Source organism: Argiope bruennichi, chromosome 3 (assembly GCF_947563725.1).
Source record: "Argiope bruennichi chromosome 3, qqArgBrue1.1, whole genome shotgun sequence".
NCBI lineage: Eukaryota > Metazoa > Arthropoda > Arachnida > Araneae > Araneidae > Argiope > Argiope bruennichi.
The window spans coordinates 81121759-81147029 of NC_079153.1; the positions used below are offsets into that span (position 1 = coordinate 81121759).

Sequence of the window (25271 nt, forward strand, 5' to 3'; positions counted from 1 at the left end):
AAAGAAGCTAAAAAATACTTAATTTCCTTTAATTAAATGTAAAAATTAATTATTATGAGTTATTTTCTAACCAAATTAGGGAAATTGTGATTGCCCCCCTGTCGGATATGTCTTGCCCCCCCCCCCTCGTCGGCAAGACTCTACCGCCGCCTCTGCCCATACATAGGGTGCTTCAAAAAATGAAACGAGCATTTATTTCTTTATTGCAATTAGACATACTTCCAATTGCGAAATTTCTTCAAAAAATGATACCCAAATGTATGAAAGTACTTTGGCTTTTCCGGAGAGTAATAATAAAATAGTTATCAAAATTGAATTTTTATATGGTCCTCATAGTAAAAAAGTATCAATGAATCAATGTGTTAGTGACACTCATTTATAAGGCCATAAAGTTTTACTTTCTATTTGTAAAATTTTTGTATTTTTGAAATGTTTCGCAATTAATTTGTGATTAATCCCTCTAAACTTAAAAATAAGCATATCTCCAAATTCTGAATATAAAAAACGAAATTTTGCGTGTGCATAGATGAATGTATGAGAAATATTTTAGTAATTGTTACTTTTGCCTATAAGGGACATATAATTTTTTAAAAACTTTTTATCAACCTCCTCAGAACTGCAATTGCCCACTTTATTTAATAACACTTTGTTATTAGAAGTACATGACTAAGTAAAATATTTAAAGAAATAAAAGCTTATTCCATTTTTTGGGACATCCTGAATTTAAAAGCTATTACCTTTGAACTTTACTTCCATAATTTATTCGAACAGCAAATCTTAGTTGAAAGTGATAACACGACCTCTTTGTCTTCAATTTTCTTTCTTAACTCTAAATTATAAATAAAAATGGTACGCCAAATTAAATGTATGTAATAAACACTCGTATCTCAAACCTCACAGGGTTAGTGAATAATCCGCTATTAACAAACCAAAAGATTCCCGGCAAGACAGAAGAGAGAAATTTAGTGAATTTAGGTTTAACAAGTAATATCTAATATATAAAAATCTCATGGTGTTTGTGTTCGTACTCCTCCGAAATGGCACGACCGATTTTTATGAAATTTTTTATGTGTATTTGGTAGGTATGAGAATAGGTCGTAAAGTATATTTCACAACGCTAGGTAATTAGGGTGTTCCTATCCACGTTCACCGTATACTAATGAGATCAACGCTTGCTTGAAATCATCGCCACTGTGGCGTAATGTTGAACAATGTCCAGTTAAAAATAAACACGCGCGTCCAAATGCTACAAGATCCATCTGCTGATACATTCTCGGACCAATTGTTAGATATCGGCGATTGAAAAGTTGCTGTCTATGAAAATAATATGCTGTTTATGATAATAAAATGAATGAATGAAATAATGCTGTCTATGATAAAATTGTCCATTAACTTCTGCACTATCATTGATTCGCAAAATGCTCTCTCTCATTGACCGTATATTTCCCGATGTACGCACAAAATACATAAATCATGCGTGGTTGGCAGAAAGAGCCATCTTGGCATCAAAACATGTCGACGTCGACGATTTAAACTTCGAGATACAGCAATCGTTGCCAGGCGACTTGGTATCATACAAATCGATAGATACAATTTGCGATGCTAACGAAGCTGTAAATTATTCAATAGAGTTTTTGAGCTCTCTGGATTTGCCAGGCATGTCACCATACCTTCTACGACTGAAAGTTGGATCTCCAGTTATTTTACTTCGGAATTTGAACCCACCACGGCTGTGCAATGGCGCGCGATTGGTCATTAAAAAATTGATGAAAAACATAATTGAAGTCACCAATTTGAAAGGCAAATTACAAGCCGAAAATGTTTTGCTGCCACGAATTCCAATGATTCTCACAGACGTGCCAACTGAATTCAAACGCGTTCAATTTCCTATTAGATTGGCATGCGCAATGACAATCAATAAGTCGCAAGGCCATACGATGTCTGTTTGCGGCTTAGATTTGGGCACGCTATGTTTTTTACACGGACAATTATACGTGGCATGTTCTAGAGTTGGCAAACCATCGAGCTTATTTGTGTTGGCAAAAGACGGACTGACAAAAAATATCGTACACTCAATTGCTTTTCGAAATGAATATTGATTTTCTTTATTTTATTTTTATACTTTAGGATAAAAAATATATTACTTTTTTCACTTTACGTTTAACTTTTAAGAGATCAAACAATGTATATGTTCGTTACGTTAATGAAATACATTGCATTAAAAAAATGAATGTTTTTTTTTTTTAGGCGATCATTGTCTACAGCGCTCCATTCCACTTTCTGTCATAGATCCCCTCCCCACACATTTACAATACATTCGTTATTTTTAATTTAACGACCAAAATATTCACTAGAAATAATTTATATGGCAGAACAACGTTTGCCGGGTCAGCTAGTATAAAATGTTTTTAGTCAATTCCTACTTAGGTCAACATTTTTTTTATTATTTTAGTTGCTTTTTATAAAATAATTACAATTAATATAAATATATATATGCATATTATTATACAATATTAAGTGGCAATTTTTTTAATTGAATTCCTACATATTTTCTTATATTATTTATGATCGGGTGTCGCGTCAATAATCTTAGAGCTTGGCGACATGGCGATGGATTTGGCGACCAAATAGAAATTACGGTCAAATTTAATTAATTAATTAATATTTGAAAAAACTGTATTAACATCAAGTGCCATCGACTACAAGTTTAAAAAAATGTATCTGAACTTGAATGGATTAATAAAAAGTATTTTATTAACGATTGAAAATTTGAACAAGATTATATATATATACAGTGGTTAAACAAAGTTTCTGTACGCAGGGGTAAGGCTGTTAATAAAAGTTTAATTTTTGGCACAAAATATTTTGTTATGAAAATGAAAATTTTAAAACTGGTTTAACACAATTTCATTTATTATTTATGAATATTATAAAGGAAAAACTATGAAGAAAATTAAATATTTAAATTGTAAGAATAAAAAAATGCCACTAATAAGGAACAAAAAAGTTTCCGTACGGTATTTATGTAGTACATGAAAAATCTTTTTCATGCTGACCAACTTGCATTTAATGATCGGTAGGCCTTCCTTTGGCCTTTATCACTTCTCTCAAATATTGTGGCATAAACCCCATCAGTTTTTTTTGTTGTTTCTGGAGAAATACTACTTCAAATGTCTTGAATGACCCTTTTGAGTTCAATCTTGTTCTTTGTGTCATATTTTTTTAGTTTACGACCGATTTCGCAATTTAGAAACAAATTTTTAAAATAAGGTTAAATCTCACCATATGTTTGGGGTAGTTTAATCATAAATGGTTTTTGTGCCAATAAACTCCATCAAACCAAATCTTTGTGATCAGCATCCGCTTTAATATCACATTAATTAGAAAGACAATGTTATTTAAATACTGTTTCGAAAGTTTTCTGCTAATTGTAAGAAGTAAATTTATCATTAACCTTTTTGATCAATCGAATATGAGTAAAATTAGCATGGGATTATAATTCATCAATAATGCATGCAATCTGAATCCAAAATCCAGTGGCGTCGAAGTGAACTATTTTGCTGTAAATGCCAACGGTAACATGAGGAAGGTGAAATATACAGCAGCATACCATTTTATTTTATATTTTGAAACTATGATTAATTTAGGAATCATTTTGTTACTTTGACGATAATGCATATATATATTTAATTAATTACGACATCAAACATTTGATTTTAACATTTTTTTTTATTCAAAAGTAATTATTGACTTTAGATTTCATATCTAGGTCTGTGCTGTTCATAAAATTCCGCTTATTTTAATCACTTCGAATGTTTAATCAGCCACTGGAGCACGATATCTATATTGTCCCTTTTCATACACGAAATCATAAAACAACAAACTTCCCGGTTTTCAATGCGTCGCAGCAGCATTTGTTCCGTCAGTTCCGATTCACTAAGTGCATTGGGCAAATCTATTTTATTTCCCAAAATTAAAATCGGAATGTGGGCCAATTGCGGCTTTTGTAGTAAATTCTGAAGTTCCCAAGTGGATTCTGCGAGTTTCTGACTGTTCGCTGCATCGACCATGTACAAAATCACATTTACACCTCTGCAATATCTTTCCCACATGCTACGAAATCGCTTTTCACCACCAAGGTCCCAAACTTTGATTACTGTTCTACCTTGCACTACTCTTCTCATATTAAAACCAATAGTTGGCATAGTATCAATACAAGGATCTTTAGCTATCACATTGATGAACGTTGTTTTGCCAGCAGCTTGTAAGCCAATTAAAGTAATTTCCAATTCTTTTCGCCAAAACAATGTTCTCAACCACTCCAGAAACCGACATAATAAATGGAACATATTTTATTTTTCTTGACAATAACGAGTATTTATTAAAGTATTGAATGGTAAAGTATTACAACAGAAAACAAAGTGTTTACAGATTTGAAATGATTATAATTTTATACCAGCTGAGATTAGTTGTTAGACGTGTGGGTAGTAGATAAATATTGTTTTCAGTATTTATTTATTTCATGAGACAAAAATTAACTTCTTGAAACCACACTTTTATAGATTTAATTAAAATATGAAATGAAATATAATATTTAAATAAAATTCATAGATAATTTACATTATCCGAATGTAATGTAAAGAAAAAAAAATTTGTAAAAATAATATTGGCAGCACTTGATAGTTAAATGAGGAATGTGTGAATTCCTTTTCATACGATCAAATTTATATAAATCCTAATGTTCAAAACCAACTTGTTCATTGAAGTATTTATCTGAAATATGGCTAATTACAAATTTCCGCAAATTCTTTCAGCATTTGGAAAAAGTGAAGAATTGTGTGCCCCCGAATTTGTCGCCAATATGGTAGCCCGTCGGAACGCTCTTCTAGCAACCCTAATGCTGTTTTGTTTACTACTTTTTGCAATGGTTGAGTTGTACATGAACAACTATATTATGAAAAATGTTAAATTAAAAATATTAAAAAAATATATCGATTAAAGATTTTAATTTTGTTCTTTATTATAATTAAGAGTTTATTAAATAAAGAAAGTTAAGCTTATAATTAAGTTATTTTCTTCTTCCTCTTTTTTAATGGGAATACGAACAGAAAATATTTATTCTTTGCAATTTTTAATTGTCAGTATGCGCTTTAAAAAATCGTCTGCATTTTCACTTTAAAAGACAGCTGCAATGGAGTTCTTCGCAGTTCTCGTAATTCTTTTGGTGTTCTTATGGTTGGTTTCCTTCATAATTTGTTATGTCGGCAATTGTGCAAGAATAGATGCAGAATGGGTGAGTGAAATATATTATATTTTACGAGTTGATGAAGTTAGAAAAGGATGCTTGTTTGAAATTTTGTATGGAGAATGTTCATATTGCTTCTTTCTCTGTTCTTTCTTTCTTTTTTTTTTTTTTTTTTTTTGGTTATGTACTGTTCCTGTTATCCACACAGTCCTTATGTTCCATGTACTAGCGAAGCTACTAGTTCCCTCTCCCGCTGCTAGCGAAGCTGTAGGATGTTTTTTTTTTTTTTTTTTTTTAAGTTAAAAAATTTTGCCCGGTACCTTCTACAGGTGCTGAAGGAATGTAGAAGGCACCGGGCAGCCTAGGGGGGAAAAAAATCAGCAAAAATCCTAATTATATGGCGGGAAATGGTAACCGTAACTGTTCCGAGGAAGTATTTGTTTATTTTGTCCGCAATCTTTATTGGCGACTTGGCATTGTTGGCACAGCAAGGGGCACACTAAAATTCACTTTTATTCAGCATTTTTAATGAACTTAAACAATCTGAAAATAATAAAATAATCAGACGAAAATATTATTTAAATCTGAATTAATGTCAAGGATGGAAATTAAAAATGGGAAATATTTAATATGCATCAAAGCATAACAGTACAATTAGTATTTTAAACCAATGAACAATCTATTATTCTCTTAGAAAATCAGTTTTATTAGGTTTAAAAAATGAATTACAAATCCAATTAATGAATCGCATTCGCGAATTGTAATTGTCTATAAGTCTCTAAGCTATTTGATTTACAATTAATGTACATCACAAGACCAGAAGAAAACTAGAGAAGGGTTGCAAGCTGTTCATGACACCATAATTCAAAATTAAGAGCCAACCTCAAAATAGTCCTTGCATTACCTCTAAATAAAATTATTATATCTAAACTAACTTTTTAAAAAAAATTTAAGTTTATTTCAATTGTACAAATGAGCGATAACTGTCTAATAAAATTAAAAGTTTTATTCAGAACTGTTTTCCAATCATCAAAGAATGATAAACTATCAATAACATGATGCATTATGCAAAGAAATCAATGCTCAGTTAGAGCAAACAAATTTCACACTTAGTTACTTATTTGATAATAGACTTTGTTAAAAGAGAATTTTTCAAAATTTTAATTAATAATTGATTATCATTTTACAGCTCTTTCTCAATAAATTAGAAGCATATTATAGCAAAAAAGCATTTTTACACAACTTTAAAAATTAGCTTTTCAGAGATTCTAAATTTAATTATATAAATTTTTTTCTCCAACTTAAATAAATTTTAAACATTATTTGCAACAATGCTTTTCATTTTCATAATTAAAAACTTTCTTTTACACCACCTTAAAAAAATTAGCGTTTCAAGAGATTCTAAACTTAATTGTATACATTTTTCCCTAATTTAAATGTTAAACATTATTTGCAACAATACTTTTTATTTTCATAATCAAATAAAAACTAATTTTATCATATCATCAAATTTCAGATATCACCATTAATATTTTTTACTTATGTGCTTTTGCCAATCTTGATGTTTTAAATGTTAAAAAGTTTACTTTTTTTTAAAACATTAATTCAAAAGAAGAAAGCTCACTTTGAGTACAATTAACATGTTAATTTTTAAATTGTTCGATGTAAAAAAAATCATCACACATCAGATAGCATACCTTATAATTCCTTCTACAATCTACATATTTCAGCAAACAACAAATTTCAATTTCTAAGGTGAATCAAACATATTTTATAGTTATAAAAAAACAAAAACAGATGAATTAAATTTTTGATAATTATCTATTTCAGAGTACAAAAAATTGCATTTTTTGTCAGATCCAAAATTAGTTATCAATTGAAAATTTCTAAACAGAAATTTTGGTTATTTGTATATTTTTAATGTTTTCTTCATATTATTCATTCAATCATATAAACCAGTTGCCACAAAATTCTACATTCTAAAGTTTATGGATTAGAAAAATTGCAAATTTAATTTATAGAATTCAGAATTTGTGAAATTTAGGTATTAGATTCAGAAATAAAATATAAGGCAACTTAAGAATATATAAGTTTTCATGGAAGAATTAAAACAAAATTATGCAGAAACTTTTTATTTATAATCTTTATTCTAAAATAGTTTACCTTCATATAATATTTGCTCTATCCATCATGAACATACTAGAATACAGACTTTTCATATTCAATGAATAATATCCTTTATATGTATTTACTTGTGGAATGAATATATAAGATTACATTAAAAACAAACTAAGAGCTAGTTTTTTTCATGTTTTATTTGGATGTTACAGTCTTAAAAAAAGTTTCATTATTTTGCCTTGTAAACACAAGAACTTCCATCCAAACTTTAACATTGGTAAATGTAGTAAAAAAGAATCTCACATTTTTTTTCTTTTTTTCTTTTAAATATATCTCTGTTTTTATATTTCATCTTAAGCATTTTTCACACCCTGAAATATTAATAAAAATAAATTATTAGTAACAAGAATGCAAACAATTAATAATAATAATTTAGGTATAAATTATTAGAATTTCATAAAGTTCTTACTTTTTAACAACTTGCACAACATCTTCATCATTTAAAACATGATCCTTTCCAACTTTCTGTGGATTATGCTTGACAGAAGATCCCCAAACTAAAGCGCTAGATAGGAAATATATAATAATCAAGCATAAGAGAGATTACAGAATTAAGATACATTACACTCTTTGACAGAAAATCTCAATTGTCTAGAAGAAACAATTAGCCAATTTATAATAATAATCCAAAAAGAATTTATTTAATTGACAAAGGGTTTATAATTATACTTTCTTTTGCAATAAAACCTTTCACTTAACATTATCTAAATTCCCCATTTTTTCCCAATGCTTTAATTTAAATACAATATCACAAAACAAAAAGACAAATTCAGCAGATTCATTCCCCCCCCCCTAAGCAGATAACCTTAAATGCCTGCATGGAGTCCCTGTTTGGGTACATACATAGAATTTAAGATTATATTCAAATTAAATTTATTCTAAGTAAGAAAAATCTGTTAAACAAAAGCTTTGAAAAATAAAATCAATTTTCTCTGGCTTTCTGAATTATTGTAGGCATAAATAATGTTGACATAAATACAATAATACATTTTTCTATTTAACCGCCTCAAAGCGCATGATTCGGGCCCCTGTCGATCAGGACAATATCGGGCAGTCAGGGCTCATAAGCTTAAGAGTTATCGTGTTTACATGTTTTCTGAGGCACAGACAGATGATAGATGGTTAACCTCTTACTGAATTTGGCACAAAATTTGACAATTGTCTACACTTTAGGTGATAAACCTGTGTAGGTGATAAATCATTTTGTAATTATTGTGTTAACTTATATTCGAGTAACCAAACAGATAGACTTCCTTTGAAAGAACTTTGCTCAAAATTTGCTAAAAACCATTCATTTAGCTCAAAACGTTTGAGTTACCTTTGTCACAGACATTTTCCCAAAATGTGCTTTTCAAACTCAGGAAGGTCTAAAATGGAAAGATTTAAGAAAATCTTGAGTTCAAATTTTTTGACAATTACAATATTTTCTCTATACTTCTTCAACGAGAAGGTAAAAATGCATCTGAATGTAATGATAATTGTAAAGGAAAATATATCTTTCAAATAATTATTACTGGGAAGTAATTACAATGTTGAATTATTAATTAAGCTAAATTGACATTGTCCAAACAATATTACTTGTTAAAAATCTTTTGCAAATTTTATATTGTTTTAGATTTTTATAAAATCAATCATTATAGTTAAATAGCCAACAGATGGTCATTCTGTTTTTATAATCTTATTTAAAATTACTCCCGTATTTAAATTTTTGATTTTTAAATTGAAATGACAACAATGGAATGTTTCGTTATTTCAGATTGTCAAAATATTCTATGAAAAATTGCTTCAAAAAACAAAAATCTACAAAAATTACTTGATTTCAAAGTTGAGAAAGAGAAAAACATTAGCCCTAAGATTTATACTACCCAAAAATCTTAAGAAAGCTCAATTCAATATAATTGACATTGAAAATTTTGTATTCATTTGAAATAGGCATAAGCAGAATAAAGCACACAAGATTCAAAAGATATTATATGAAACTAAATTGCAATATAATTACTAAAAATATATGGAAAAAAAAAAGTTGTGTGGAAATGAACAGAAGAAAAACTTGATTTAAACATAAGATTTGGAAATGAATTATTAGATAAATATTTAATAGAATAGCAAGCCCTCATCAATATTTAATTAAAACTAAATTAAATTTATTTTATATCTTAAAATGTTTCAAAAATAAATTCAAATATTAATATTTACAATTTAAAATTTTGACAATAATAGTAGCAATTTAATTTTTAATTATTTCAATTAAAATACTTTTAATATAAGACATACTATTTAAATTCTTTCATGATAGTTCTGTGGAGTTTATTGCAAAAATCTTCCACAGTACGTTTATCTTGACTTAAAATGACAGGAGACTCATAATCTGGCAGCTGTCCTTTCGGCTTTGTATATCTGAAAAAGGAAACAAAATACATTACAATAACAAAAGGAACAGACCCTTTTATAAATTCATAGCAATACTTTTACTTCAAAATACTTAAAAAAAAAAAAAAAAAAAAAAAAAAGCTTTGCATCTAATCAAAGAGATTTACTAGTCAATAAAAGCAAAGTTATCCTAAAAACAACAATAAAAAAATAAAAAGAATTACAAAGGTTGAAATGTGAAACTGTACTTAATTGTATCCTTGACCACCATGATACATTGTTCGTTTGTATAAAGTTTATTATTTATTTATTTAGAGGAAATTAAGGATACTTCAAGATTATTTCTCAGATTGTGAAGAAGATATTCATCTGTATATGCCACATCTATTTGACTTTTGGCTATATGGCCTACTGTACATTATGTAAATGATTTCCATTCCAAACTTAAAAACCATTAGAATAGAGGGTAAAAAATACATTTGAGGATCACACAGAAAATTATATATTTTTATTCCTCTGTGGGTTGGTATTTACTTTTGAAAGAAAGATTATTAATTTTAAGCAAGACAAGATTTCAACACAGATTAAGACCAAAACTCCTGACAAATCTAAATATATTATTCACCTCATTTATATCGCCTCAAAATGTAAGGCCTTCTTCTAAGGTCAAAGAAGAATAGGAACAAGTAGAAAAGAAAGAGAGAGAGAGCAATAATTAAATAAAAAAATTATCACAGAAATCCAGAAAAACCAGCCTTTGCAAGCACTGAAATCAAATGATGCCCCACAAAAATAGAAAGAGATTCAAAAGAAACTCAGAAGTTAGTGATAAATTTTTTCAATTTATGTTCAGTAAAGATTTTCCTCATTCATTATACAAGACTGCAATGAATATACTTTAATGAGAATCAGCTTTTTAAAAACTATGAACTCTTGCAAACAACTTATTTTTATGTATAAAAATTAGATTCAATTAAAAATTACTATCAGATCATTTTATGAAAAAAAGTCATTTTCTCAAATTATGTTTGTCTTCATAATAAATCCAAGTCAATGGTACAAATACCCTCTGATCAGAGGGACAATACTAATATATATTCTACCAGAGATCATTACATTAAATTCCTTTTAAAAAATTACTAAAAATAAAAATTTTGGTCTTTTAAAGTAAGTAATAAATGTAAAAATATGCAGAGTTAAGATCAACATTTGCAACATAACTGTGAACTAACATATGAAGAGAATAAAAAATTAATACTAAAAATTGGTTAAAGGTGTAATACTCTCCTTCACTTGTGTGTTTAACCACCAGCCATTGGTGAACTCTAGGTTTAATCACTTGCATATCATTGGCAAAAATAGTCAATAGACAAGATATCTTTGGCAGTTTTTTTTTTCACAATTAATTGCAGGCATGTGGTTAATACACAAATAGCAAATAATTACATCAAGCTTTCACCCCTATCAAACAATATTTCAAAATCTTGGCTTTCCTAAAATGCAATGAATTTAGCAAAATGCATTAAAAATCAAATATCAAATGATAAGAACTTAAATACAGAAAACTAGCTATCACTTCTTTACTAACACATACAACTACCTACGCATTAAATTCCTCAAATTAAAACAATACAATACAACTCACTATTGTAATTCGTCTTACATTCTAATTAATTTCAGGTATTCCCATGCCTTTTCCAGAAGGTCATCAAAATTCCACTTATGATGTGCAGATATGGGTACTGTATGTGGGATTTGATAAATGATATCCAATTCCTGAAATTCCAATATTTATAAAATTTAGTGAGATGAACATTAATTGATATCCTCAAATACTTTTCTAAATACAAAATAAAATATAATATTTCCTTTCTTTGATATACTTTTCAGCTTTTTTTTTAATGTAGATTTTTTATTTGGAAATAAAAATTAAAGTCAAGTTTTTTTCCTCTATCCAATTATTAAAAAAATAATAAAATGATATAAATGTAGAAATAGAGAGTAACTTTTAATCACAAGAAATATTTTTAATAATGCAAAGCACAATACTGTTAAGAAGAACAATATGTTATTTAAGAAAAGAATTTGGTTGGATCTGAACATAATTCATAACAAAAATTACAAAACATAGTTAACATCCTCTTAACTATTCAGTTTGAATTTCTATTTATAACTGCAAGGATGATTTAGATATAAGCTCTGTTTCTCCATCTGCAAGAAATGGATAGGGACAATAATATTATTCCCTGGGTTTTGTATGCAGATACTCATTAGGCACTAAAGAGTGGAATAACATGATAATATTGTAATTCACAGCTCTGCTAGATCAAATGAAAATGACTTGCACAGAAAGCAACTAAATGTGAAGTGCAAGTTCACAACATAGGAGCATGAAAAAATGTTCCAGCAGCTAGATAAGAGCTGTATAGACCATCCAAAATAAGATTTGGTGGAAGTAAAGTACAATGTATCTCTAGTATTATTATAGAGTTCACATTTACACCTCAGGATAATTTAAGAAAATCTACTAATAAATTAACTGATGAACTATATATTAGCAAAATGTTAATCCCCTAGTGCTGCAAGGTTAAAATCTGATATTATGTTAAGTATTTAAGATACTATAATCGTAATAATAATAAAGTTGAAAAAGAAAGAACTAAATTAATACATTAATTAAAAAAAACATAAGTATTAAATTTTAAGAAAGATTTTAAATGAACTAACCTCAATTGAAATCTGATCTATTTTATTCAAAACATAGATGCAAGGGATATAAATTCTGTTGCCTTCAATGACATCAATAAGTTCATCAGATGTACAATCAGATTTTAAAACTACATCAGCATTATGTATCCTGTATTCAGAAAGAATTGTTTTCACCAAGTCTAAATCTAATTCACTTTGAGGACACTGGAAAGAGAAGATGAATTTTAAAATAGAAACAATTACTATTGAATTCTTATTAAAACAACAATCCTTTAATGACAGTCTAATTAAATTTCACACAACAGTATATTTTTTTCAAATTCTATCAAAGGTTTAAATCAAATTGAGAAATTTTTAATGAAAGTCAATTTGTGATTTTTAAGCCATCAGTTTCATGAAACTAATGGACTTAATCTGTAACAAACAAGGTACGACATTTCTGTATGCCAAATTAACCTTTTTTTAGTTATTTCACTTTCAGAGAACATATGTGAAAAATCTATAATATGTGTCTGATATATATAATTGAATGCATTAAAGGATGAATATGATACAAGTTAAATATTTAAATATCTATAAAACTTCAATTTTAAATTATTGTTCTTGAACTAAAAAGTTTGAAATCAGTTTATTTTCGGACATTAAGTTTGACGTTTCAAATTTGATGTGTCTTATCTATATTCCTTTTACATACTAAGTCCAACATCAATGATCTCATACGTTTTCCTCTTTTGGCATGACTAGCAAGTGCCTGTTTTCCCAAATTACAAGGTTTATTATTTTCTTACAAAGGAAGCAGTACACAATAAATAGATTTTGTGGAACTTCTCAAACCCATTCAGCAAAATCAGGGTTAAATTTTTTTTATGTGCCTAATTTGTATTAAATACAGATTTTGAGCAGCTTATTGTTTTAAAAAATTCTCTAATTTACTTTGAATAAACTCGCAGTTTTTCAAATAATAAATAAATTATTCAACAAACTCTAGTTTGGTTTACTCAACACTACCACACTGCTTTCGCAGATTGAAAATTGCTAATCACGCCAGAAAAATGTATTATATTCTTTCAAGCAATTACAGAAGATTTACACATGTTAGCTGCAATTCTGGAATCTCATGGAAAAAGAACAACTATCTCGCATATCGGAATTGGAATAATCTATACAAAAAAAGGGGGGGGAAGAGGAGAAAAAGGGCAAATTACATTACACAATTGCAAATGGCATTGTTTCTATTTTAGAAACTATGACTACAATCTTTAATTCTTGCTATCATTAGAGGCTGTATTTTTAGATGGTAATAAAATAACTAAGAAACTTAAAATTCCTTGCATTTTCCCATGTTTTTTTTTTTTTAGGTGAATTTTAAATTGCCTTGTTTTCCCAGTTCTACCAGTGGTGAAGAACCTAATAACGCTGCAAAATATTCAAAATTATTTTCTCAGTGATATCAACTTTTGCTAATAAAATAACTTTTTAAAATTGTAAGTACATTTATAATTATACTTTTCATTGTTTAAATTTTTTTATATACCAATGATCTTAACTTCAATTTATTATTGTAGCTATATAATTAAAAAAATGTTCTTTAATAAAATATATTAATCAAACCTAAAATATTGTTATGCTGCAGTTCTGTGGGTTAGATATTTGAATATTCCTAAAAATGTTAATGTTACATTTTGCAGTATGATTGAAAATGCAGTCTACAAATTTTTATGGAATGTATAAAGCATAAAAACAAATCAGAATCCTACAGAAATACCACATGAATGTAATAATGATAAACCAATAATACGGAAAAATTCTTTATTTGATGATACTTTACCATTTAAGAGACTTTTCCATGTCCAATTTCAGAAGAAATTCTCAAAATCCTTTGCTTTTACATAATGCATGCTTCAAATAGTGGTGCAAAAAAAATACTCGATACAGCATGGACATCAACAGCGGATATCCCTGTGATGAGGTCAATCAGTATATCTACCTGCTGGTTATTTGTAAACTGTTGCATATTTTCAATTTACAAATATTCAACAAGTAGACCAGCTGACCATTAAACTTCAGATGACCGGCATTGAAATCCAAGTACAGAATTGAAGTATAAGGTTCTGTAGCTTATAACAACAATTTCATTCAAAAGCAAATTATTTGAATCTTTAAGTAATCTTAAGTAACATTTCCTTAACATAACAAAATATTTATTCAAACATTTATTAATTAGAATTTCTTAAGTTTGTATCTTTTTAAATAATATATACTATCGGATGCATTTAACAACACTGTCATGTTCTTTATATTTGCAATCAAAATAATAAATAAAATAGAAGGAGAAAGTAAACTTACCATTACTTGTAAATTGATGCCACCTTTGTCTTTTTTTCTAAGCACAATACCAGGTGGATCTTTATTTAACCTGATACCGAATCCTTCTAATTCATGTTCAATTAATTTTTTATGAACTAAGGGTTTTAAAACATCTAATACAATAAATATCAAGCTACAGGTTCGGGCAACTGAAAAAAAAAAAAAAAAAAGTACAATTTAATCATCATATAGTAAAAAGTTTGTTAAATTTATAAAAACTTTGCATGTATATTACGGCCTATTGATTATTCACTTCAGAAGCATGATTCAAAAAAATTACATGAATAACCACATTTAAATATCAAGAATGAGAAAAAGAAAACTTTACCACAGACCATATGAAACCAAAGCAAACACAATTTGCTGAATACAAAACGACAATATAAATAGCACAAAAGAGTATATTTTACTTAAAAGAATATACATATGGATGACTTCAAAATAGAAAATCATAGTGGAAGTACTTAAGTGGTAACAGATAAAAAAGAAAATACTGAAATTGATGAGTAAAATCTAATTCAAAAATAGAACGAAATTGTTAGTTTCCAAATCATCTAAGCAATACAAGAGATACTCATAAATTTGCACTATTATATGAGTATCTATCACCAAATTCCTTAACACAATAAAAAAAAAAATACTCTACTTCACTGACACCCTAATATCTAGATAGGATTAAATACATGCTAACATAGGATACAAAAAGGCCTAATTGTCAGTAAAAATTGGTGATGAAAACAGCATCACCAGCTTTTACAGTCAATAAACTATCTTAAACTAAACAAAAATAGATTGCAGAGAGGTTGCGAAAAAAGCAAAGCTAAACATCAGACCTAAATTTAGCCAGGATAAAAAAGACATTAATAAATATTGTCATCCTTTGGGCTGTTGCTTGTCCCTTCACTGTCTGAAACTTCTAAAATTCTCATAAGATGGGTACAAGAATTTTATTCAAAATAATCAGCAACTATTGATAAGTTATAGAATGTTAATTCAGGCTTAAATTTAAATTTTTTTTTAAATGTAATATGAAGAAGAATCTAATGAAATGTTCTGACATCACATAAGCAGATTGTTAAGTACAAATTATTAAAATTTTAATATTACAAAAAAAATAAGATGTACATATAATGAAAGTTGAAATAAGCCTGAATATATAACATGCCCATAAAATATAAACACTGATTATGCATTCAATCAAATTCATCCAATACAATATAAAAACAAGATTTCTCTCATTAAACAGAAGGGCTCTATTATGATCTACTAGCTTTCCCTACAAAGTCTGGACTAAAGCAATTTAGAAGTGAAGATTTCAGAAAAAAAAGAATAATTGATTTAAAACTCACTCCACTAATGACCCATCAATACTTAGAATTCAATGCACATTATATTAATTTAAGAAAGTATATATTTTTAAGATACACTAAATGTAACAACAAAATTAATTTTGAGAATAGAATTTCATTTCTTCTTTGCTCCATCTTGGGTTTTGAAAAATTTAATAATCATAAAATATTAGGTTAACCATAAAACTAGCAAACAAGTAATCCGTTAAAACCAATTCATAAAATCCATCTTGTACAAAACAAGGATATGTTTCGCGATGATCCTTAATTATATTTCACTAATTTGTAACATAATCTAGTTATTTTGTTGATTGCAGATGATGTATGTCAATGACCAGCAACCTCTACTTCAACAGTTTTAACTTCCTTTTTTTCTATTCCTATTTTTTCTTGCTCCCCCCCCCCCTCCCCAACTTCTCTCTTTTTTTATCTTTCCATTTTCTGATAAGTTGACATTTTTTAAAAACTTCTAGCTCTTTGTGTAAAATACATACATACATAAATAAAATCAAACAATAAATAATTCAGAAATTATTAGAAATAACTCTACCAGCACTGACATCACATTCTAAATCATTCAAATATATTGTTTGCCCTATGAAATTCAAACGATTACTGATAATTCTAACTGGGGAACCTTTTAGACAGTGAAACTGATTTATGATGTCACATGCAGCAAACACAAGAGGAAATTGAGTTAATAGTATTTCTAGTATTTTGCCAATTCAATGTATATTAAATATTAATATTAAGTTTCCAGCAAGTTTTATATGTATTAATATAATTTTTAATATAATGATGAAGTGGTGTTATGGAGATGAAATAATGTTAAGTCAGATATTTATTATACCCATATGATTGGAATGAATACAAAAAAAAAAAAAAGATCTAAATTATGCATTAATTAAAATTTCTTACACAATAAAATTTAAAAGACAGGAAAATTCGAAAATTTTGCATTTCAATTATGATAATATACATATACATACCTGCTATGACTTGTCTTCCTCTTCCTTTACCATCTTTAGCTCCTTCAATAATACCTGGAAGATCAAGAAGTTGTACCTTTGCACCTTTATATCTAATCACACCTGGTACTGTTGTCAAAGTAGTAAATTCATATGCAGCAACCTCAGAAAACACACCAGCGAGAGTGTTCATAAGTGTCGATTTTCCAACAGAAGGGAAACCTAAAGAAAATTAACATTCCATAATGACTTATGTTTTCTCCATGAGACTTATGACATCAGTATGACTATGAGAAAAAACAGCTAAAGAATGGCTCCCTTTTTTTAATATTAAATAGAACTTCATAATATACAAATCATTTGTAATTTACCTTAAAACATGTTAGGACTGCTTATGAGGAAACTTTTTTTAAAGTTTCTTCAAGAAATATTACAATTACTTTTTTAAAAAATAAAAAATAAACCTTTTAAAATTATGTATAAACACTATCCATAAACACTGAAATATTAAGAGTTTGCATAGTCAAACCAGACCCAAAAAAATAGAAAATTGGAAATTCAGTGCAGACAACAATTTTCAAAGTTCAAAAATAAGATATCAACTTTATCTAAAGAAGGAAATCCTAAATTTTTAATCATTGTGATCTATCTTTTTGTAACTAAATGTATAGCAATCCAAAGGAGCCAAAGTGCATTTTATTTTTTTCTGAGATGAACTGCAAATGTTTATGAAACGGGTTTCACGGATCATAAAAGAAGTTTTGTGAAAAAAGATGAAAAGCATTTGTTATTAAGTATATTTTTTGTAATCCATATCAGGCCCATAGCATTTTTTGTAGAAATATATTACTAACACAAAAAATAATTATAGAAATTATTTTTTACTATTTATAGATTTCTACAAAAAATATTTCAAATGTATGGCTTCATCAAGATTTTAAGCAATCAAATTTTTGCACACCATGAAAAGACATACATATATTCAAGATCTAGTCACATTCATGGGAAAACAAAAACTGACTTTGGACTCCAAGTTTGGGAACCTTTAATTTAGAGATTTCTTTCTTTCTTTTCTTTTTTTCTCCCAGAACTATGGAGTATTGTATTTCTTAAATCTTTCAAGGCTAAGTTACAAACTTCATTTTATTATTTCCCATGAATTAAGAAAAAAGGGGGGGGAATCAGACCAGCATTGTCAAAGTTGGACTTCAAAAATCAAATCTCAACCAGTTGGTTTAAATTTACAGTAAAAGCAAAAGTTTATAACCTGCATAATAATTATTTCACTTTTTTTAAATATATTAGTTTAATTACATTATATAAAAAAAGTCACTGCAAACTTTCATATTAAGGGGGAATTAGAAACATTTTATGAAAAATTATCCAGAAGTCAATTTGTAACTACATTCTTATATATTTTAAATCACTGTTAAACAATACAATAAAGTGTTATTAAAATATTTTAAATTTCGATCGCTAATCTGTCAACCATAATCCATCTTATAACTAAATTTTCCCTTAGAAGTTGAAAAAATACATCATTAACAATTTGGCAAAACATGAGTCATTTCTTTAAAAATAAAAAAAGACAGTAATCTTTTTACAATCTGAAAAAGATTCAAAAAGATATAAACTATATTAAAGCACAACACATTTTTTTTTCAAAAAAAAAAAAAAAAAAAATGAAGATTAACTCTTTTTGGGGTAGTGGTCAGAAAAAAGGATACCATTTTTTAAATTTTCTATAAAAAAAACTATTGGCTTTAAAATCTCAAAAATTGCTGGGAAAATAGCATCTAGCCTCCTTTTAGAAAAATGGCAGCATGAGCAGCTTTCGTTTTTCTTATGGCATTAATTTTATGTTAAAATCTGGGATTTTTTTTTTGACCTTTTAAGAAATAATATTTTATCAAATTCAATCACCCGTTTTCCTACAATATCTATGAGATTTTAAATCATAGTTTTATTTAATATTCAAATTAATTTAAGAATGAACCAAATTGGCTGATTCATAGGTGTCCTCATTTGAGGGCACCGCACGTCTAGGATGTATGTTTCTTCATTTGCCTCTTTTCTGTGAAAGGCATTATTTGATATTTTGCAGAAAAGGATGTGATGTTAATTTTGTGTTCAGGGGAAAATGTTATTTATTTATCTTCTTTATCTTCAGATTCGGGAAAAAGAAACCCATGTTTAAAGCCAGAAAACATTTCATATTTAAGATTTGTCTTTTTTTCCTAGACTGTTATTATGTTTCACCTTCATGTTCCACTTTATTTTTTTGCTAGTTTTTTCTATAAATATTTAATTTTATTTATGCATAATTCTTTATTTAAACTTTTTTTCATAATTATTATTGTTGCATTCAGTATGTAAAAATTGTACAGTAAAAGAAAAAAAAAAAGTTCAACATATGCAATCAAATGTCCCCCTCGAAAATATTTGCTATGTAGAATTAAGGGGGGGGGGGAAGGTGTGCAAAACAATAATTTTGCATTATGTGTTAGATGTGTGTTTGTTATGTGTTAGTCAATCCCACATTCTTTGAAAAATTCTATGCCAAATAATAAGTTATTTTTAATTTTGTTTTTTATTTGATATTTTTCACTTTATTAATTACTAAAATTAATATTTAATTGATAAAATTTCATCATACATTTTTATTTTTGATATTTTAATTAGACGCTTTTTATTCTTAGTTGAATTAAATTAGAATTTGTTATTATAATTTGTATTTAAATTGTAATAGTTCTTATTTTTTAACCAGTTATATTTATAAGATTTAATTTAGAATTTTGGTAGTAAATTTATTATATTTAATATATTCAATGTTTTAAATGTTTCAAATTACCTAGAATATAAATAAAATATCTATAAACCTAAAATATTCATAATTACTGCTGTTATGACAAGAAATTTGTGCAGTTATTTCAAATGTTTTTCTTACACGGATAAGGTAACTACTCTCTAGACAGGCAGTGTCCTTATTTGAGGACACCACCACCCTGCAAAAGAAAGCAAGTTAAAAAAAAAAAAAAAATTTTTTTTTGACTACAAAATCCATGTGTATACAACCTATTAATCACATTGATTGTGTTTCTTGGGTTTTTTTCATTATATTTTTAAAATTTAACGACTCACGTCAGAAAAGGTTAAAACTAAATACATAAATCTAGTTGAAAGAGAGCAAAAAAAAAAAAAAATAATAATAATAATAATAATAATTAAGACTTATTTGCATTTAATAACAAATAGAAGTCATAAAATATTTTCATCTCAACTCTTAATGCTTTGATAATTAAAAGTTACATTTTTTTTTTGTATACCTCATTTGTAATAATGATGGTTATACAATATGATGTAGTTCAGTAGATAGGTATGATTTCTATGGTATTGATATAAATATATTTTCATATGTAACAAATGAGACTTGTAGGAATTTAATGATAAGCAATACAAAAAAAAAATGTTTTCCTTTATTTCCTGTTAATTAAACTATATTAAATTTACAGAATGTCATCAAAATTTTAAGATTTTTAATACACGTATAAGCTTCAAATTTATACATATATTCTTATAATACTGACACATATATTCTTATAATTATTTTCAAATATGAAGAAAAAAAAATAGAATGAAAAACTGTCAATATTCACCAACAAATCCTATTCTTGCATCGCCAGTTTTTGCAACATCGAAACCTTCACCAGGTCCTCCACCACCACCCTTTGGAGTCATGAGTTCTCTTTTCAATTTTGCAAGCCTGGCTTTTAACAGACCCAAATGGCCCATGGTGGCTTTGTTTCTCTGGGTCCGAGCCATCTAAATATAAATAAAATGAAATGTAAAATTTATGTAAAATTAAGAAATTGATAGTTTTTTAAAAATCTAGCAGTCTTCTAATCAATATCAAAATTAATTTTCTTAATTTTCCAAACCATTATTTTAGCTATTCTACAGCATAACGGATTGATAAAAGAAATTTAGGATTTTACTGGGCGCATGCACACACTCATTATTGAGGAAAGGGAGAGAATACAAGATGAAAAATACATGATAATGCGTACTCAAAGAAGTATTTAAGATAATGAAAAATAAACAGATTCAATGAATGAAGAACCTAGTTACTAGTATCCTTTCATATTTTAAGTCAATATTGCATGTAGAAATTTTGAACAATCCTGCGACAGAAAAGAATTTCTTATTTACTTATAAGCAGTAAATCTGATTGAAACAATGAAAATTGAAAAAATCCAGTGAACAGGGTGCATACTGTGAAATGGATGCAAAAATTAAGCATGTTTTAAGTCTCTTAGCAAAAGAAAATAAGCATATTCATACATGCATGGTATACAAACCGACATAAGCAAAGATATTTTTAAAAAAATAAATAATTGTTTTTATAAAAAAATTTTTTTAATATTTTAGAAAATTTTAAATATATATTTTTAAAATTTTAATTTTTTGCAAAAAACAACTTTTTATAGTTTAATCCAAATACTCAAATATGATAAGGTAAATTCTAAAAATGATTAAAACTTTTGTTTAGAGATTAAATTGAACTTCATCACTTGTTTAGATTGACAACATTATCTTAAGTAACAATTAGTGCAAACGAACTCTGAAAATTTTAGCTATGAGCAAATTGAATAAAATCAATGCTGAAGATTTAAATTTAGATTAGATTTTTAAGCACTGGAAATTCAAAACTAGATTATATTTTCAACCATTGGAAATTTAAGTAACCAGTAGATTGGATTGGATACATTGGAAAACATTATTTGCATAAGACATTAAAGAAGGGAACTTCTACCATTTCCTAATACAAAAGTGTTTGTTAATTGCAAGAGAAGAGCAAAAGAGCATGAAATGTTTCTCCCCAGTGATTTTATACTATGAGATTTTGATAGAGATTCCTTTGACATATGTCAATTTAGAAAGGGAATTTAAGCATCTTCTAAACGAATTTGCTGAGCGACAGATTTTTATCCCTTCACTTGGAGAGTGTGAAAGTGCTGAGTCCATGTAGCAATAATTAAACAAAGAAGTAGAAATTGGATCAGGAAATAAAAGAATATTTTAGAATGAAGTTAATATGGGCTAAATTATGTTTAAAATATTATATATATATATATATATATATATATATATATATATATACACACACACAAATCTACAGCTTATGTAAAACCAAGGTGTTAATTATTTTGAACGAAATGTGCTACGTTTTCATGGAACGTCCATGTATCTTTTTCAGTTTTCCATTCCCTGCTGCTTTTGAAAACTTAACTCGTATTTCCTATGACATATTCTATTTGTATAGTATATATGGATTGCAGAATATATTTAAGTGAAAGTCCATAATATTAATTTTCCATGGAGGATAATTTGCAATAAGATTAAGTGACATTTAAAAAGTACGCCACAAAATCACTATTATTGAAACCTTATGGCTTCAAATTAAAATTTCATCATACAGGATTTCGCACGATAATGTAATTATGCACCACAATAAATACTAATTCAATATCATACAATAAAATCCATTACATAGGTCATTAAAAAGGTAATCTCAAAACAACATATTAACGAGAACCATGACTGAATGTGTAATGTGATTTCCTGGTAATCAGAATAAAAAGCAGCAAAATATCATATATATCTTTCATACATGTTTTTGGAGCAGTTTCTCCCATTTTCAAAGCATCTATTTCATATGCAAACCAAATACTTTTAATTGTTTTGTCAACGGGAACCATATTCTTTAAGAACCCATTAAGGGTTAAACATAAAGTTACCAGACATAACTAAAACAAATTCTTTATTATCTAGAATACTGAAGATGAAAGAAGTTCAGGCTGCAACAAGTTTGGCGCATTTTGTTCATATTTCACCTGTATGGAATAATCATTTCAATATATGCAGATGGCCATTCCTGAAGAAAGAAGAGAGAAAAAAATTCATTAAGCATTATCTTAACACGAGTTGAAACTCTAGATCACTTTCCTGAATTTTTCCTTCTCGCCAATTTTCTTCCTTGATACATCTGATAAATACAGATTTATGATTATGTTTTTTATTTATTGTATTTAATGTCTGTGGGGTTACAATAAATACTAATTAAAAAAAACCTTAACGTTTTATTTAGATTTCTTAAAAAATCAAACACTTTTAAAAACTTTTTTTTTTAAATAATCTTTTTTAATGGGCTTAAAAATAATTTTCAAATTTAAGTACTTTCCATTACTACACAAAGCGAAATTAGCCAATTTCTGCATACAGATTTAAATTTTAAAAAATAAATAAATTTCTATGAGTAATTTGATAAGTATTCAAAAGTAAATGGTATACCAAGAACAACTCAAATGATAATATTGTCTATAACAACAAGATACTTCATAAATACAATCATTTTGGAGATTTAGGTATAATCTATACCATCAGACATTTATATTTTAGACATCAGACCATACCATTTATATTTTATATACATGACTTAAATCTTTATATGACAATATGTTTTCATCTCCACTTATAAAATAGAGAAAATAATTGATAATTAAATTTAATATTATAAGATTACAGATATTTATATTGTCAATAAACAACAGCATTTAATTAAGTGTATTTTTACTGAATAATTAGACTGGCAATAAGTAAAATATATTAATGTTATTTTTTTAATTGTTTTAAAATTATAAGTTAAAGTAATTACTTTTTTTTAACCTTCTATAGTTTTAACATAAATGCTTTAGAGTTTCTATACATCATTAAAGTGTCAGATAATATGCAGTAAATTAGAATGCAGAAAATAAGAATAGTACACATATAAAAAAAATGTAAAAATATTTCAGATATGTTGAAAATTAATATGTCCTGTTCTTATCACTTTTTACTTTTAGAGTGACTAATTTCATAAGACAGTTCCAGTCAAACAATAAATATAAATTTATTAAAAATATATGTATAAAGGCATAATGGAAAAAATATCTATTTTCATATCAAAGAAACTGCAAATCTGAAAAAGAATCTAAAACCTGTCATTAAAAAGAGGTATGTATTCCTCTGAAAAAAGCTTCCTATGGTATATGTATAAAGAACAAGAAATGCCATATTTACAAAGGACATATGTTCTGCAAAAAGAAATCGGTGAAGTGTTGATATATTTTCGTAAACTAGTTCTTGTTATCCGTTTACATACATACATTACATGGATAATATCAATTCTTCTCTTCAAATGTGCAATAAAATGTTACTAAATTTTTTCAATTCAAGATGGGATCTCAACAATCTGACTTAGACCAAATTGTGTTATTAAAAGATTAAAATTAAATCTCCCAAATTGAAGAAAACTTTTAATAGAGTTAAATATATCAAATTAATTCACAAATCAGGTAAAACAAGTGATTACATAAAATATTTTATTGTATATTCGGGTTTCAAATTCGAGTGTAACAGATGAAAGTAAATTTTAAAAAATTCCATCATACAGCACTTCCCGTTAATTATAATGTGACAAAACCTTTAGAAATATCCTGTAGTAAAAGATTAAGAATATTTATTTATCATGGAATACAATAAGGATTTGGAAATCAATTCAAAGTGGTTCAAAATATGTCAATGCACTTTCAGAATGAAAAAAATATATATATAAAGCATACCTCGGCTTCGATAGCTGCAATTTTATCTACAACAGAAGCCATCACGATTCCAAGATTTTCAGAACAAAATAAAAATTTATATCAGAATTAAAGAGTTTTAAAAAATGAAAAGCAGCTTCGCGCCCGCAATTCACACTTTCGCCGAAAAACATTTACGTGAAATGTGGAGTTTGAGATTAGATGTATCTTGCTTCTCATGCCGCAGTTTAGCCAAGAATGGCTCTGCATCAAAAAACACCAAAAACAAACCAAATTAGAGATGCATTATCCATGATTTTTTTAATAATAAATAACTTTGCTATTGTTATTTTTAAATATTTGTTCGAAATATCTGTTATTTCAATCATATTATTAATTAAAAATTATTACTATTAAATATAAAATTTATTAATTGTAATTAATATTTAAATTACTATTTTAAGTA

At 27.3% G+C, this 25271-nt stretch overlaps 2 protein-coding genes across 2 annotated transcripts; both read right to left on the bottom strand.

Annotated features, from left to right (window-relative positions):
* Positions 1–3803: 3803 nt before the first annotated feature.
* On the bottom strand, positions 3804–4349 carry LOC129963745 (ADP-ribosylation factor-like protein 8B). Its single transcript, XM_056078280.1, has one exon. The coding sequence runs from the start codon at positions 4347–4349 to the stop codon at positions 3804–3806; it is 546 nt and encodes a 181-aa protein (XP_055934255.1).
* Positions 4350–7560: 3211 nt separating this feature from the next.
* On the bottom strand, positions 7561–24999 carry LOC129964035 (developmentally-regulated GTP-binding protein 1-like). Its single transcript, XM_056078701.1, has 9 exons — positions 24848–24999; positions 20843–21008; positions 17208–17408; positions 14849–15018; positions 12521–12706; positions 11457–11569; positions 9698–9820; positions 7833–7928; positions 7561–7734 (listed from the first exon to the last, which is right to left on the bottom strand). Exons 1-9 carry the CDS (start codon positions 24887–24889, stop codon positions 7728–7730), a joined length of 1104 nt encoding a protein of 367 aa, XP_055934676.1. The 5' UTR covers positions 24890–24999; the 3' UTR covers positions 7561–7727.
* Between the last annotated feature and the right edge of the window lie 272 nt (positions 25000–25271).

Coding starts and splice junctions, on each gene's coding strand:
- LOC129963745 (XM_056078280.1), bottom strand. CDS start 4,349: ATGTTCCATTTATTATGTCGGTTTCTGGAGTGGTTGAGAACATTGTTT.
- LOC129964035 (XM_056078701.1), bottom strand. CDS start 24,889: ATGGCTTCTGTTGTAGATAAAATTGCAGCTATCGAAGCCGAG. Junction 11,570..12,520: donor TAGATCAGATTTCAATTGAG/GTTAGTTCATTT, acceptor TTGGAATTTCAG/GAATTGGATATCATTTATCA. Junction 9,821..11,456: donor TACCTGAAATTAATTAGAAT/GTAAGACGAATT, acceptor TTCCTTTTTCAG/ATATACAAAGCCGAAAGGAC.